General features: G+C 38.2%; 1 protein-coding gene across 1 annotated transcript in view; it reads right to left on the bottom strand.

Moving 5' to 3' along the window:
* The window catches only part of VWDE (von Willebrand factor D and EGF domains), a 36,071-nt gene extending 31,332 nt beyond the window's left edge, over positions 1–4,739 (bottom strand). Inside the window, exon 1 of the mRNA XM_041418258.1 lies at positions 4,652–4,739. Within this exon, the coding sequence (XP_041274192.1) occupies positions 4,652–4,739 (88 nt within the window). The remainder of the gene's footprint in view (positions 1–4,651) is intronic.
* Positions 4,740–17,768: the final 13,029 nt, after the last annotated feature.

Here is a 17,768-nt window from a genome sequence, read left to right as displayed (position 1 = left end):
TCCTTTAGAAATAAAGCAGAATGTCAGAATTTCTGAGTCTGATCTAGCAGGTGAGTTGACTTCTGTAGAAGACAGTGACAACAAAAGCTCTAGCTAATGGCATATTTACATACAACATACTGAATAGTCATTCTTGTTCAGGAATGTGCTTGGGAAGTGAAAGAATAGAAAAATAAAGGGAACGAATGTTTATGTGCAAGTGAGATTAAAAGTATACCTATCTGCCTTGCTTTTAAAAATGGATACCAACTGATGCTAACTGTGAACAGAAATTTTGGTTATACTGAATGATACAGTGAATCTTAATTTTTGCCTTCATTATGCTACTACTGAATTTAAAGATGCAGCTGTAAGCAAAGCTGTCTAATGTTACATTTTGAATATGAATGCTCTGATCTCCAGCTTTTGGTCCCAAGTATGTCTGTATTTGTTGCATATTTTGTGTGGTATAATTGTGTCACTGATTAGAAACACTTTGGTTTATTAATATAAGATAGTAAACTATCTTCCACATTTTTCATGTCATTCTAGACAACCACAATTATAAAACACTTTCAAAATCAGGTAATTCCCCACCTTTAAAGGAGAAGATGCCCTAGTGAAGGAATACACTTTATCTCTCTCAGCAAGCACAGTATGAGAATTCTACACTCTTTCAAAGACTAAAGATTTAATCTGATACAGCTTTAGGCTACCCAGGCAGGTAACAATAGCTTTATCTTCTATCCTCTAAGGGCAGCTGGAAGTCACTGTGATTGACTGTGCCACCACTGTGTTTCTGAGTTTCTTGTAGTAGCCTGTGGGCTATTCGTGTCTGTACAATTTGACCTTACAGGGAACTTACCCTTCACTGGAATTTAGAGAAAAGCCCTTGAAGAATCACAGGTCAGTCATGTGTGTTATTGAAATGTTTTCCGAGCAAGCAAAAGCACAAGCAGTTTACGAACCATGATGAAAGTTTCTTCCTGTCCTCTATTTTTTACTGGAATTCTCCCTTTCATACAGCACCCTCATTAGTTTTCTTTCCTGTAACTGAAGCACTCCTGAAACAATTAATATCTGTTACCTTCTCCATTAATATATCAGGCTAGACATGAGACAAGTCTTTATTTTCTTTTCCTCCACAGTTTAATTAGATCATCATTTGATAGATCTTTAAAACAGCTGACTGGAGTAACTTGTAATAGGGTTATAAATCCTACTAAAGATCAAATTATAAGTTTCTTATTATTATGCATGCCACTTTAAAAGGCCATCCAGCTCTTTATGAATCCAGTGTATCCTTTTCTCCTTCCTAGAAGTACACTAATAGTTCTATAGTTATTGATTGGAAATCTTATGTTGTGTAACACTGGTTGATTTTTTTTTTCTTTTTTCTTTCTCATTCTGAAAAACAACTAAAAATAACTGTCATCGTCAATAACACAAATAAAAACAATGTGCATCTGAGTGTAACTGAAGTGCTGTCTAACTTCAGCAACAGCAAAAACAAATAAATTATCATATTTATGGACAGACACACAAAAAATTAATGTTGTGTTCTCTGCAAAAACGTTACCCCTGCAGACCAGATCTGCTCCAACCAGAAGCAGAGGTTGGTGGAAGAAGAGGGAGGTGGCTACATTTTCCACTGATTTATGGACAGACACACAAAAAATTAATGTTGTGTTCTCTGCAAAAATGTTGCCCCTGCAGACCAGATCTGCTCCAATCAGAAGCATTTAAGAGGGAGGTGGCTACATTTTCCACCAAAATAAAGATTTCCTTATTCAGGATGCCTTAAATAAAAACAGATTTTAATATAAGCATTCTTTCAAATATTATTCTAGAATGATGAATAGCAACTTTGCTGAAATGCTCCAGAAAAGTTTTGCTTCTTCCTAACACCCAGCAGTTTTAAAGAATCATAGAGTAGTTTGGGCTGGGAGGGACTTTAAAGATCATATAGTTCCAACTTCCATGACACAAGCAGGGACACCTTTCACTAGACCAGGTTGCTCAGAGCTCCATTCAAGCTGACCTTGAACATTTACATGGATGGGGCAGACACAGCTTCTCCAGGCAACCTGTTCCAGTGCCTCACCACCCTCACAGTAAAGAATGTTTTTCTAATATCTAATTTAAACCTACTCTCTTTCAGTTTGAAATCACTGCCACTTGCCCTGTCACTACAGGTCCTTGTAAATAATGCTTCTCCATCTTTCTTGTAGGCTGCGTGATCATTCAAATCTGACAAAATTACAAGGATCTGAAAACAGGTTCTGATAGCTTTGAAGTGCTAAGGAAGGTTATCTACAGGGCAGGCTTACCCACCAGCTCTATCCAGGATGTGAGGAACATTAAATTAGGGGAAGATTTCTGTGCTACTGGTGGTTTGACTTCATCCACAATCACAAAAAATCCTAACATGTTCTGACACAAAACAGAAAACTCATGTAAGTTTCAACAAAATTTAGCATTTACTCATGATTGTTTCTTGACAAAAACCTTTCCATATACATGGGAATATTATTTGTAGTTATTTTTATGAACATTTAAATGTATTAGTGATTTAATAACTTTCTGTTTCTTGACAAAAACCTTTCCATATACATGGGAATATTATTTTTAGTTATTTTTATGGACCTTTTCAATGTATTAGTGATTTAACAACTTTCATTTTAAATATTTGCTATAGAATAGTGAAATTCCAAGTATAAAATACACAAATGAATACTTGAGAAATAAGACCACAATATCCAGTCTCCCTTGTAGACTGTGTATCTGTGTTTTCACTTAGACTAGAGGAGATACACACAAAAGGTTATCAACAGGTTATTAGGAGAGACTTGTTTCTAGAAAGTTGTAACTCTCCCATTCTGTTTGGTGGTCCAGATACTAAACACTGTCTGCTGAAAAAAAGCAGACAATCCTGGGAAAATATGCAGCTAATCCCGTAGCATTTGAGTTTACTTTATTTTAACATATTCTGTGCTTCTTTCCACGAACACCTTATATATATATACTGCTCATGGCTCTCTACCTTTCTTCAGCTTGTCTCTCTGCACAGCAGGAAGAATTTGATTGCATATTTGCTCTTTCCTGACTGTCTTCAGGATTAGTGCAGTGAACTTCGCTGTGATCCACTCCAGACTTCCTTGGTCCTGATGGATACTGAGAAATGTGAACCTAAACTGCAACATCTTAAACACATGGATAGCCTTGTGCTAGAGGATGGGCCTTTTGGGAGAAATACAGATGAAATCTCTGCAAACACGTTGAGGTTTCTACCATGGCTGCTGTAAACTGAGTCACATAATACCTCTGAACACCTTAACTAAAATCAAAGAGGTTTCTGAAGTTGACACAGGAGCTCATTTGCCACAAAGAGATATGAAGTGGCTCCTGATGACTATCTCTGAGGCACTGGGGTGGAAAATTAATTCCACAAAGGAAGGGTTTTTCAACTTCCTGGTCACATCTCTATTCCATCCATGTGCAAAGAGGGGTCAATGATTTTCCACCTGTCCAGAATGTTTCCAACCCAATGGAACAGTAAGGAACTGAGGACTGCTGGGTACAAACTAGAGGAGAGAAGGAAAAAGGAGCCACAGCAGAGTACAGACAGGCAAGGGCAGAGTGGCAGCAGTGGCAATCCAGTCCCTCAGGTATAAGTAACTTACAAGTGTATATGTCCTGCAGCCCAAAGGTTGGGGTCTGGCAAACAACCACTGATAACTAACAGTGTCTTTAGTAAGTGCCCACTGTGAGCATGAGTGTGCTTTTTATTGCATCTACTGACTGCAAAGGATGCAGCATACCAACATCCCAAGGCAGAAATTAGAACTAGGACTGAATTTAACAAAAGAATTTGTGGATCTAAACTCTTCCAAAATATTAAAATAGAAAAAAGTTCACTTTTTGGAAGAAGTTATCCTGGAACAACTTTTTAGAGTAATACTTTTAAAGGAGAACATAAATATTACTGTAACTACCTAAAAAATACCATTTTCTTTGATGAGAACCTATAAAAGAACATGAGCAAAAATGTTGTAGCAATGACCCATGGAACAGGAACATGGTGACTCCTATGCATGGACCAATGAAGAAAATCGAATCAACATGCACATATTAATATATCTTTACAAATAACCTCGTCAGACTGGGTGTTGAAACACTTTTCAGCCACTTCTGTTCACACCACACGAGGTGCTTTGCAAAGGTAGCAAATAATCGCATAACTTTTATGAAAGTGTAAAATACATGTTTATAGAACGTCTTCCAGTAGTTCTCATTGCAATACATTACTGTATCTACACTTGATGTAGATTTTCTATCTGGAATTTGAAGCTATTCAGACACGGGTCTAGCAGAAGTCCCAGGTAAGGATGTACCAAGGCACTGCCTGTGCTCCACCACAGGCGAGAGGGCGGGAGACCCAGCACCCTCGCTCTCGGAGTTCCCCTCGGCAGGATTTCCCCACAGGTGCGCTGTGACAAGGGCAGCTCCTCCTTCGCCAGGTACAGAGTTCAGCCTGTTCCAGTGACACCTGCGGCACGCAGCCCCGGCGCCGGGCGATGCGCGGGCCCGGGGGAGCCCGGCGCTGTCCCCGCCGCAGCAGCCGCCCCTCCGGCCCGTTCACCTGCCCTTCCCAGTGCCCGGGGTCCCTTACCTCTCCGGCGGGCCCCGGCCGCCGCCAGCCAGCCCAGCACGGCCACGCCGAGCCAGAGGCGCGGGGCTGCGGGCGCGGCCCCCGGCATGGCCCCGCCGCTCCGCTCCGCTCCCAGCCGCGCTCGCTCCCGGCCCGCCGGCAGCTCCCGGTGCCTGTGACCGCTCCCCGCGCCCACCCCGCTCCTCCGCGCAGCCCCTCCCTCAGGGACCTCGGCCCGCCCCCTGCCCGGCCCGGCCCGGCCCGGCCCGGCCCCGCTGAGGGGGTGTCCGTGCCCGGTCCCTGCTCTGGGGCCGTCACAGGCGGGGGCCTGTACCCGGGCCGCTCTGGCATCCCCTGCCCCAGGCTCCCTCGAGGGCCTACGCTGCAAGAAAACGAACGAAACAGTCCTTGGTTCTTGTCGGGGGCCTGTGAAGATGCTTGTCCATATCCCAAAGAGATCCAAAGAGACCCAAAGCAGGTCGGCATTGTGAGCAATGCCCTACTGCCCTACAACCCAGAGCTGTATTTATTTTCTGATGTACAGTAAAATGCTGAAGAAGAGACGGTTGCAAATTGGTCCTTTGATAGACCACCAAGAGTGTTTTATATTTCCTTAACCTTCATTGAATCTTCATTACAATTAATGCAGACTGAATTTAGCAAATATTTAACAGTTCCAAGAGCCCAAGCTTCAAGATTTGCTAAGAGATGCTCCTCTTCAGAGGCGTCTGTCTGAGGACAAAGAGCAGGACAAATCTCAGCATTTAAAGTTTGTCAGTGCTGGTATTTTCCACTGTAGGGCTGAGGTTGTGCAGTCATTGAACTAGTTTGCACACACCAAGCAGTAGAGCAGTCCACAGAAATGTTTCACAATCTCTGTAGCCTATGTAGGCCTGCTGACACTAAAACACACCTTACTGCCATCCACTGAACATCTGCCAGGCTACAATGGTCAGCAAAGACTGCTTCCAGGGGTACTGACCTGGATGGCTCTTGGCAGAGCAGCTTTCCCTGCAGGAAGAGGTAACAGGGCTTGGAGTCAAGGCAGAGGCAGAGCAGCATTGCTGGGGTAACCTCACTCATCTTTTGTTCACATACCCTGAGCTTCTTCATTGCAAGAAACAGGTCAGCTCTATGACGGCAGTGAGGTTTTTTTTAAGGAATCACTGGAATTCTCACAGTCTGAGAATTGAATCAGACAGGTGTCTTGGATTCCTGTCTGAGGAAGATAATTTTGACCTAAAAATTCGGGGAAATTTTAACAATAAGTTTTCTTAATTGTTTACTCAACTCTCTCTGTTATTTTTCAGCAGATATGACAAACTTTTATCCTGAAATACTGCATATGCCTGAAATTAGTTTGGGCTTTACTTCTCTTTTTTCCCAAAGCACATGTTTATAAAGAAAACAAGAGTATTGAAAGAGATATTTTACAAAACAAGTTACAAAGTCAAGAGCTAGAAAGAGAGATGTGAGAAGCTTTGACAAAATTTAAACATTAAGCTACTTCTTTGACCCCCTGCTAGTCATGATGGAGTAGTATTTACAGGAGGATTAACACCTTTCGTCATGGATCATTCAGGGGATAGAGAGAGGAGGCAGTAATGGCTGCTGGAGTACAGGCACCTTTCATCTTTTCTAGACTGGTTTTCCTCTGCCAGCTCCCTTTGCTACTATCAGCCTTGTAACCTCTTACAGTGACAGCAGAGAAAGAGCATATTGTGGTTAAAAGAGCTGACAGCTTGCCAAAAGTAGTACTTGGCACTCACGGTAACGGAGTTGTGTCGGTGACACTGAATTGATGGAAAACGAAAGTAATTCTAGGGCAGTCTCAGGCTTATCATAGGAGAATAGGGCTTTCCAGCAGGTTGAATTTCAGATAGTTTCTGTCAGTAATTTCCATAGTTTCAATTAAGTAAATCATAGGCTAGGTAAAGTTGTGTTGCACTACTGAAAACATCTCTTTCATTTCCAAAGGAATGTGAAGTCAAACTGCAATTTTGTATGCATATATTATTAAATAGCAGGATGTTTGGGAGGAAAACCAAGAGTGTTGAATGAAGAATGTAAAATTCTATCATGGTTATGTAGTCCAAGTCATTGCTTAATATTCCACTGAAAACATGGCACAAGAAACTATGATATCAATTCTAGGGAGCATTTAGACACTGCAGCACAAAGCAGCATTTCCCAGAGTGGATTTTATGATTAACAATGAAAGAAAGAAAGAAAGATTTAAGGTTGAGTTTGAAAATTATTCCAAAGCTAACTTAGCATTTAGTAATCTCAGCATGTTCAGTGAAGCTTTTAAATATATATTTATTTTAAGGTGGATTCTGAAGTCCTCTCTATGGATAAATTAAATTAATTATTTGAACAAAGCCTGAGCAGAAGTGCTTTCGCTGACTCATGACTGTCTCATAAGACAGGGAAGAGCACAGTGATAAACTGAAGAAAAAAGAGCTGTTGGATGACAAGAAACACGGCTTAGGCAATGCTGAAAATTGAGTTAAAAAATTCAGATAACAAAGAAGGCATCTCTGCTGATGCTAAGTTCTTGGATCTGCAACTAGATTGTTCTGGTTTAAGGGTTATCTGTGTAAGTTCGTGACTGTGCAGCTCCAGCATGTGTGTATGGGTAACACGAATCCCAGAGGAAAAAAAAAAAAAAAAAGGAAAAAAAGGGAATTTTCTCATAAACACATCGGAACTTTGTCATCTGACACTTCCATTGCTAACATGCCAGTGGGATGTTTGTGACAGTACACCTCAGATCATTAACTTAATGTATACAAAGTACACATCTATACATTATTTAACAAGATGTCATTATCTCACATTGCATTTAGGGGAACAGTCCAGAGTGAGCAGCAGCCTAGTGGCTAGCAGGTTGATTAAGGATTCTTTGTGGTTACTAAGCTAAGAACAGTCAGCAGTGTTTGCCAAAATGTGTACAAATAGGTGTGCATAGCTGCTCAGGTGTAAACTGGAAATGAAGAATCTCCTTGAGTTTTAAAAGTAGTTATTTCTAGACAAAGCCACAAATGGTTTTTTTTCTAGTTGTAGCCAAACCCTCAACTTGAAAGTAAATAAAGGGATCACCTACAAGAAAGGCAGTACTTGTGGTAGGTTCCTTGGAATAATAAGTAATTAGTGTGAATGGTAAGGCACAAGCAGGGGGAAGCAGAGGCTGAGAGCTGAAGACAGCTCGGTAGGTGGATGCTGTCCTGAACAATGAATCCCCCAATGAAGGTCTGACACTTTGGGATTTGCTCTCTCTGACACTCGAAGTCCTTAGCCAGGTTTTGTAAACTCAGGTAAACCCTTAGAGAAGAATCTGATTAAGCTTAAGCTAAAATTGCCCACTATATCTAATTAATTATAAACCTTTTCTTTCCAACTGTGTAGCTAAGAGTACAAATGGAAGTCTTTCTTAAACGAATCTTTCATGCTGTACTATTAAGCATGTTTGTAGTGTAAGGTAAGGTAAATCTGAATAAGCCCTTTAAATCTATGTTGCTGTATTTGTTATCTGTGCAGAGATAGAGCATGTTATCTGTGCAGAGACAGACCATAACTCCAAATAAAGCTGTGAGCAGAACCTGGAAGCTGGGAGAAATTTCCCTGCAAAGCTTCAAAGGGTTATTGCAGTATTGCCATGTGCTGAGTGTTTGGAAAGAGTTGCCTGCAGGAGATAACACCCCTCCTGAAAGGAGCAGATGGCTGAGAGATAGCCTTCAGCCCTGGGCAGATCCAAAAGTATCAGAGAGGAATGAGTTTTGTTGCATTTTCCCCTTAATGTTTTTAGGTTTTTCTTTGTGTAAAAATAATTTCTTTTTGCTTGTGCCAGTTCCTGTATGTGAATGGTAGATGAACTCGTCCTTTCCAAAGCAATAAATTGTTAACATTCTTTGTCTAATCAATTCTGCCCTTAAAGTCAAATTCCAATCTTCCCTTCAAATTGTAGGTTGTGTGACTTTTAACTTAGCTAAGGTTCATTTGATTTAAAAACATGGTTTAGCAGCTCTGAAACTAATGTCCTGAAACATAAAAACATCACTAAAACATAGGAAGACACACTAAGACACATTGCCTGTTCCAATTCAGAATGAGATACTTGATTCTATCCCCCTTCCTATCTTTGACACCAAATAAATAGAAACAGAGAATAGGTAATGGTCGTGTGCATTTATTCATTTTGGTCATTCTGTGGCTGATATTGCAGCATCACAAGAGGTTAACTTTACTCATGTTTATTCTGCTAGCGGCTTTTTCAGAAAACTGGGGGGCTTTTGAGTGACATTTGTTTTCCAAAATGCTTTTAAAATTTGTAGAGGGTATTTTTTAAACTGCCATGTAAATGTACTCAGCATTGACGGTCTGTTTAACTTTCAGAAGTAATGACATCTTTAGTATCTTTTAGTCCCTAATTCTCTTTTATATTTGACCTCTTGTATATACTATATTTGACTTATGCAGTAAAGGACTTCAGTTTAAAAATCTAATGTAATTTGGCTTTGATAAGCAGTATAAGAGTTAATGTAAATCATGGGAGATCTGTCTCCAGCAGTCAAATAAAATCAGTGTTAAGCTTTCTATTAACTTAATCATCTTTGGATCAACAACTTACTCCTTTATTTTTCTCAGCTATTTTTATATCCTTATTTCATGGTCTGTCAGCTGTATTTACTCAAAATGTGCCAGAATATTTTGAAGTCTAGGAAGTCCCTTGGCTAGTGGAATATTAATGGAATAATCTTTGTTTTACGGATACTGAAATGTAACACCGACATGTAATTACATTGATAAGCTGAATATGATACAAGTCTCAACTACTATTTCAACTCTCTCTGTCTGCCATGCAGTTTGTCTTTGTGTGTGTACAGCTTCACTTAGTAATTTCTAGCAATTTTTAAAAAGTAGGACACCATAGAATTAATTCTTTACCCTATATAGAAATGCTACTTGAGTAAGGTGCAAAACATTGATCTTTTAGGTAATAGTGTACTTCATACTTACTGGCTTTCATCTATTTGTATTTGCACCACTATTCTAATAAAAAAATTAAAATTAAAACAAATAAAAATTAACATTACTGGGTAAAAGTCTTGACTAAGTTATGTCTTCTAAGATGCAGATGAGAAAAAAATATTCTTAAAAATTTTAACCCATGCAGATGAGAAACAAATAATAGAATATTTTTCTCAAATTCTTCTCTTTCTTCTTTCTCAACTACCTTTGTTAGTACCAAAAGCTTTGATCATGTAGACACTAAAATGTGTCTTAGTAAAATCCCACAAGAAGAAGGGGGATTAAAACTTTCCCAAATCTCACATCCTAGTGGGATTCCCAGCTAAAAGCTGTGTTCCTTCTTTCTGGGCCTATCATTTCTCCTCCTAGCTTTTACTTCATATGTGGGAACAGGTTCCTGGGTAGTGAGTCAGTAAGGTCACTGAGCAGCCACTTCTGGCTGTGTCCAAATACAGATATGGCACCCCTGGTAAGGGGCACATCCTACACACAATCCATGGCTATTCGATAACCCTGAATAGAAAAACAAATAACCTGTGGCTGGCCTGGTGAGAAAAAGATGCATTCACCAAACGAGGAAAAGCACATTCTTTGCCTTTGTTTTATGAAAAGGTCTCTGTGGTCTCTGAAGGAGGGAGTTCACAGCTGAGGATCATAAAAGGAAGCAAGCACATGCAGAGGGGTTCCTCAGCTTTAACTACTCCACTGAGCTAGGCTGTGAGTTTCTGTAAGCCCTTCCCTGCACTGTAGAGAAAGACAATATTTATTGACTTAATATAGGATAGAACAGTAAGAGCAGATGTACTTTAAAGGAGCAGAAGCAGAGATTATCAATTAGCTTTACTGTGTGAAGTTCCACTGGTTTTTGCTGAGGATTTCACCCAGCATGCCTGTTTTCATGTGTATCTTTATACAGTAAGAAAAAACAGAAGTGTCCTGACAGGGAGAAGCAGATGTGATATTTTTCCCCCTCCCAATGGGCTTTGCTGAGGCTTTAAACAAGTATTTTGAGGAAAATAGATCCCCCTGCCTCACTCTACTGGAAAATGTCTTTCCTGATTGTTCCCCAGATAAAACTAAGTCTTTCTCTTGGATAGGAGTAAGATATCTCACTACAGATAGAATTTTCTAGGCACAGCAAATTATGAAAATTGTTTTTATCATCTGCAGTTTGAAGAAACTGGAAGAACAATCTCTGCCTGGTGTTCTGTTAACTTCCCTTTACAATGGTTTGGCCATCTCAATTTTTAGGTTAACACCATTGGTTTTTATTATGGTTTTTAAAAAATAGAGCACGACTTGATCTGACAGAAGTCTATTAACACAGGAACAAAGCACAGACCTGGTTCTAAAGAAGAAGTGAACAAAATGTTAAAAGACTTTTACAAATTCATGTGAAGTAGTGTTGCTAATTTGATTTCTAAAAAATCCAAAAATCTGAAAATCCACAAAAATATTAATTCAGTAGTATACCAGATTTAAAAGGCTGATGCTAAATTAATTACATGGAGTTGAGGGCTATTAATCTGATGAAATGTTAGATGTGAAGAAGTGTTAAACACAGCTACAGTGTCTGGCTCAGGAAAACCAAAGCATCAGATTGGACAAAAGTGAGAACAGGACAAGGAATTATTTCACTTGTTGTTCTGTTTTCTCTAAGCAGGATGGTATTGGTCCCTCTTGGGCACTGGTATTGAGCAATACGTAGTTTGATTTTTGTTATGCTCTTAATCTTTAGTAAAGAGTAGAAATACAAAAAAAAAGGGTTAAATAAAATTACAATAACCATTGCCAGATTTAAATGGGGAAACTTAGCTGGCTTGTGAATCCATACCTCAGGTTCTTAAGCTAACAATAGGAAGGAATAGAAATGTTGTGAAAGGAAAGCTGTACAGAGAGATACAGAAAAGAAAATACACTAGTTTAAAATATTAGTTCTCATTTTATTGGCAGTATAACTATGGTAAATGCTATGTAATTTTTTTAATTGTATGTCTTTTGGGCAACTCTCTCAATGTAACTGTAATATGAAAGTTTTGTTTCACTACCTTTCTTCCTCTATAGTTAGGAATTTTGATATGAAATTGTATTAAATGTAATGTTATTCTGGCACCCAGATAGGACTGGACAGAACCAGTCCCATCAGAACCATAATTAAATGGCTTATGGAGACAGAGTTTTGAGTAAGGATAAAAAAAAATAACTTTTGTATTCTGACATTTAATATTGTTAATCATCTCAGTTTTGTCATTTTAGCAATAGATCATAAGTAGATCTGAGAATGAAAGCCAGATGGTCAGTGGAGGAACAAATAAATCCTTATGGCTTCTTTTTTTTTTTTTTTATGATACAAGTTTTGTTCCAATGATTACACAGGGCAAGAATGAATAAAACAATAACATCATCAATAAAATCTAGACTGAGATATTACCACTACTTAAAAAACCCAACAAACCAGCTACTTCATTTCTCCAGCTAGCACAAGGCTGTATTGAACCTGCTTCCCCCAAACTATGTCTCCTACAAAAACTATGTGTAGACATTTGTCTTTGCCTTAGTCCTTCCCCAAACCCTATGCTCATAACATAACTTCTTGGGTTTTTTTCCAGTTAAAAGTGCATCCTTTCTGTACCATACGTGTCTGGCTTCAGAGCTGCTACATCTGTGGTCCTGCCAAAGGGAAATCATGGCTGGTGTTACATTTGGTAGAGCGTTGTTTGTGTTTGAGAAAACACATAAGCAGCTGAGTTAAGAGTGAACTCCTTCTTTGTGTTCCTTAAGCAAAGATTTGCTCCAACCTGTTGGAGCAAATTATCTCCCTTGCTGTAAAAAAGACAATATTCTTAACCTGAGTTCATAGGTGTTGCATAATGACTAATGTCAAGGCATCATATACGTGATATCATACAACACTCCTTCAAACTTGAAAATGTTCAGATGTCAGCAGCTTGTGCTCTTTCTGATGAGGAAATGTGATTTTGACAAATACCTGAGGGATTTGATAGGTGACTAGAGCAAAGCCATAAACCCTTATGTCTCTTCTGTCAGCAGTGGAAAGGCTAGTGCTGCTAAAAAACAGACCAATTTCCTGCCATATCTCAATTTAAAGTTAAGTAAAATTCATCACCTGGAAGAGCTTGGAGCTGCAGTGCTTTAAGGAGTGACAGAATTACTGTTACTGTAGCATCCTACTGCCCTTGTTATTCTAAATCTTCATCTTTGTAGGCCTGAGCTATGAAAAGATAAAATTAAATAAATGTGCTTTATTAATAATAATCTCCTGTTAGGCCTATTGCTCTACAATACTGTTCAGTTTTCAACTCCTCTTCTGTATGGCTCAGAGACCACCCAGGGGCTTGGAGAATACTTTCAGCATGTCATTGCTGAAACTGTCACATGAAATCAACATAAAAGTTACCAGAAAAAATCTGCAAAAATCAAAGCCAAATTATACTGTTAAACTGCATAAATGTCTGCAACTTGAGGGGAAAAGCTTGAAAATAATGGAAAATGTTAGTTGTTGTAATAGTCCCTGTTACACTGGTGGGCCCCACGGAACTACATGACTTTATGCTGATAAAATTTGGCTGCTGTATTTATCTTATTTTTATGCAGTTCCAGTAATTAGGAAAAGAATTTGCATTAAGTGGGTTTTCTTTCAGTCCTGCTTGTGTGTTTTTAGCTCTCCATTGCATATAACACTTTCACGGAATTCACTATTGTGAATTTAAAATACAGTCTATGAATATAAAAACAAAAAACAAGGTAATGAAAAGCACTGGATAATAAAAGTTCCTGTATCTTCAACAACCCTCAAACACCTGATAAAAATTTGTTTTGTAACCCGCCCTGAAATGTGATGGAAATTAATGCTCGGGAGTCCCTTGTGAGAATGTAAAATATCAGAGTTTAAAGCTTCAGGTACAGATTGATGGATAAAATGTATCTCAAAAAACAAATCTATTGTGTCCCACCAGGACTATTCCAAGCTGATGCCCTCTGCATTCCAATGAAAAGAATAATTACCCTGCTCAATGCTGTTCTTTAACTGTCGTAAAGCAAATGTGATTTGTTTAGTTACTAGCCTAATGTGATTATCACTCAGAACTGAAGATGATTAGAAGTGAAAGCAATTAATACAATTAAATATTTCCTTTCATTCAGCTGTATTTAGACTGGTGTATGCATACACATATTACAAAGGTACAGGGTTTAAAATGTGTTCATTTTTCTCTACTTGTTCCTAGAAAAAGGGACTGTCAGTCAAGAAGAAATATAATGTAGTGGAGGCTAAAAGATTGCTATTTGCCTTGCAGAGAGTGACAGTCTTAGAACTAAGAACGTATTTCTTAGCAAATTCCTCTGTAGCATTTCTTTCCCACCCAGTCTTTAATAACCTCCTTTGCTTTTCTTTTCAGAACTCTGCTGCATATGTAGAAGCCAGCTCATGTGAAGCTTAGCTTCATCTTCATTTTGAGGATGAAGGGTCATTTTAAACTTCACAACCCATTAACAGCATGTTTCATGAAATTAAAACATTCAGTCCTTAAGTCCTCTCTGCAAAGGCAATCTAATCAGTCAGACCTTACTCACATCTTTCCTCTTTGATGACACAGACTTAATCTAGTGCTTTTAAATTTGCTGTTTTGCAGAACGAAGAATTCTGCTTCTACAGATCTGTGACTCTTTGTGATGTTCTTACCTCCTTCTTTCCAGACTTGCTGCCATGCTAAGAACAGACATCCTGCTGTTCAACCAGAGTCTTAGCATTGTGTATTTGAAGATAATCCCTAGACCACCAGCATCTTTTTGGCATCTGTGAGCATAAAGGTTATGACAGTTGCCCCTTCTGACTGTAATCTTTGGCTTTACAAGAATTCTACTAAAAGATTTTCAAGCTGTAATTATCTCTTCCTGCTTTGTGTGGTATTGCTAAAAAAATATTAGCAGTTTTAAAAGCAATACATTCTGCTGTGTTTTAAAACCTTCAATTTGCAACTAAATTATGTACTTAGCTTTACACACTTGACTTCTTCAGACTGTTTAAGAGCTTACACTGCAGCACATGTTTAAGTGTTTGCAGGATCAAGATCCACATTCTCTCTGCACCATTAAATGTTTTGCAGTTGAAGAGTGGCTAGATTCCCCAAGGGGTTGTCTTTTATGTATAAATGGAGAACATCCATGGCTTGCATCTGGGATTTATCGTCTTGTTTGAGTGATCTAATCTCCTTAGTGTGTATGTGTGTACTCATGAACTTACATATGTAGACATGGTAATGACAAGAATAAGCTTGCTGGGGGAAAAAAAACAAGCAGAGAAAGGAATTGCCAAATATTTCTTAGAACATTTCCCCCTATTCTGTGGAAATTTTAAAACATTTTGTTTTCTGTCCAGCTCTATAAAGTATCCACTGCTTCCTTGTATTCTGTTCTGCCTAGCAAAGCTCCAGGCAATTTTCAATATTCCAGACCACTGACTAGGATTTAGTGTACAAATTAGAAAACAGTTAAACCCACCAAATATTCCTTTTCCTTTTTTCTTCTCATCTTAAATTCCATCTCTACATCTCTGTGCCTCCATTCAATGCTGGTCTGAAGCAGTTCATCATAACATGTGTTTGTAAATAAATTCATATAAAGAATATACTTGTGCATGTCTGTGTAAATGCATATACATGTAACTTGCACATATAAAACATACATAATGATATTGGTGGATATAATAGGCTTATTGTTTTTCCTATGGTTTAACTGTAAATCTGCCTAAAGTAACTGGTGCATAATTTTTGCTGCATGATACCATAGTTTTGTGTCAAATGCAAGTCACATTACAGACAATAAATTTTAATATATATGGGGTGGTTTTTAGCATTCATGACCTGATACTATAAATTCTCTGCTAAGATCTTTAAAATCTTCTGTAAGAAAGCTGCTGGGTTTTTTTCTTTGTGTAGCATTTAAGAATCACAAAAAAAGGTTACATGGATAGCTCTGGAAAGTATTGTTCAGTTTTATCATAGAACAGATGAAGGACCATGGAAACAGTCCAGTCTTCATCTCCTTGTACATGGCACGGGGGTTAGAACTAGATGATGTGTAAGGTCACTTCCAACCCAGGCCATTCTACAATTCTATAATTCTAAGATTAAAACCTACTGACATATTCCTTTGGAACATAAAGACCAGCCTGGTTAAGTGCCTTGTCTGAGCAATTCCTTTTCAGCATTGATTAGTTCAAATATATTTATGCCATTTACATATAGATGTAATGATAGATTGGTAGAAGCCCTAGACATAAGTTAAAACACATCCTCTCTTCCTTCTAGCCACTGCAGACTTCTTAAACAATGCTATCCAGTTGTTCCTAAGGACACTTTCTTCCCCATCTCTTGTAATGTGGTATCTTGCTTCTAAAAGCAACCTCAGCTTTTGAACATATGATTGTGGTTTGTCACTGAGCTGGCATTTGGCAAAGTCAAGAGGAAAACATTGTTGAATGTGTTACTGAACTCTGCACAACTGTAGAACTGGGCAACTAGAGAGCTTTGAATGTAGGAACTGTAGACAGCAAATCATCACGGATGGAAGAGTTATAGTGCCACTTTTATCTTCTCTGTGCCAATGGGTTCTTTGGATTCTGGAAGTTCATGTATGTGCCATACAAATTTCAGTAAAATATTCAGCTGTACACACAGACACTACTTTCTTCTTTCCCTCCTCTTTGATATGTATATGAGAATTTTAAACCCTAATGCACAGCACTTTGCACAGAAAATAAACATGACATTAAACTACTTAGTAGTGAAGGAGGCATTTCTGCATAATATGTTTCTTTCCTTCTCGTTCCAGAACATAAATTGTATTGGCATCTATGACTACTACACTAGAAAGCTTAAAATACCCTTATAAAACTTGAAGTAGGCAGTTATGTTTTCACTTACAAGAGTCAAGGACTAATTTTGTTTCCTTAAGGAGAAAAACTGCTAATCATTACAGTAGCAAAATAGCTGTTTTGTTCATCAGGTATGGGATCAAAATAAATGTATTGTATTGCTTATTTTTGTGATAGCACTTATTTAAGTCTACTCCTTATGCTATTCTTTGTCTGTCAAGGTTAGCTCACATATTAGTAATTATACCTTATAATAAAGTTACATTTTTAACTGTGTAATCAATCAATTCAGAGAAATTTAATTTTCTGTAAGAATGGCTTTAGGAAAGTGGTACCATCTACAGAGTAGCCATTAGCATATGTAAATGGAAAAACATGGTAAAGAAGATGAGACCTGTCTGCGGGCTCTGAAATGATCAATCTCTGAGACAAGATAAAAGAACAACTCTCCTGTGGGAGACAATGACTTACTTCTTCATGATAGTTATTTAATGTCAATGTACTTTATTCAGATAAGAAATAAGAGGAGTTCCCCTGAGCCTGATTTGAAGTATAATGTGTTCTCGTATATAATTATAAAGAGAATTAAAAGCCGAGCTGGTGAGGCAGCAAACTAACTTTACCACCCATCAGTTCTTCCCATGTCATTGTCTGCTCACCTGGCAATGCATTTGTAGCTGACACAGAACTTTTTATCTGAAGGCTGTATTTGTTACACTTTCGTGTAACAAATTTGTTACACTTTTGTGACACATTTGTGAACTTTATTTCTCTAACAAAATAGTCTTTAAACATAAACCATCAAATTTTTTTCATACAATTTGTTACACTTTTGTGACACATTTGTGAACTTTATTTCTCTAACAAATAGTCTTTAATAACATAAACCATCAAATTTTTTTTCATATAGAAAATGTTACATAGAAGGTAAATAGTGCAATAGCCCTTAATTCAGGATAGTAAAAAAACCCTTAAGGACTGACCCTACAGGAAAATTAAATAAAAATTAGATAGCCACCACTGCCTTCACCAGATTTCAAGTGGGATTAATTCAGCTTTCAGATAAGAAAACAATAATCTTAACATCCCAAATCTGAAAGCCACATGACACCAGATGTTTAAGACATACAAAAATAAATAAGATGCTAAAGTCCCCAGAAGCTGTTTGACTTCCAGTGAAGAGCTAGGTATTTATATTTAGCTAGGGATTCA

Source organism: Onychostruthus taczanowskii, unplaced genomic scaffold (assembly GCF_017590055.1).
Source record: "Onychostruthus taczanowskii isolate IOZ18803 unplaced genomic scaffold, ASM1759005v1 scaffold59, whole genome shotgun sequence".
NCBI lineage: Eukaryota > Metazoa > Chordata > Aves > Passeriformes > Passeridae > Onychostruthus > Onychostruthus taczanowskii.
Note: the sequence above shows the minus strand (reverse complement) of the source record. Positions and strands in the feature narration are given on the sequence as shown.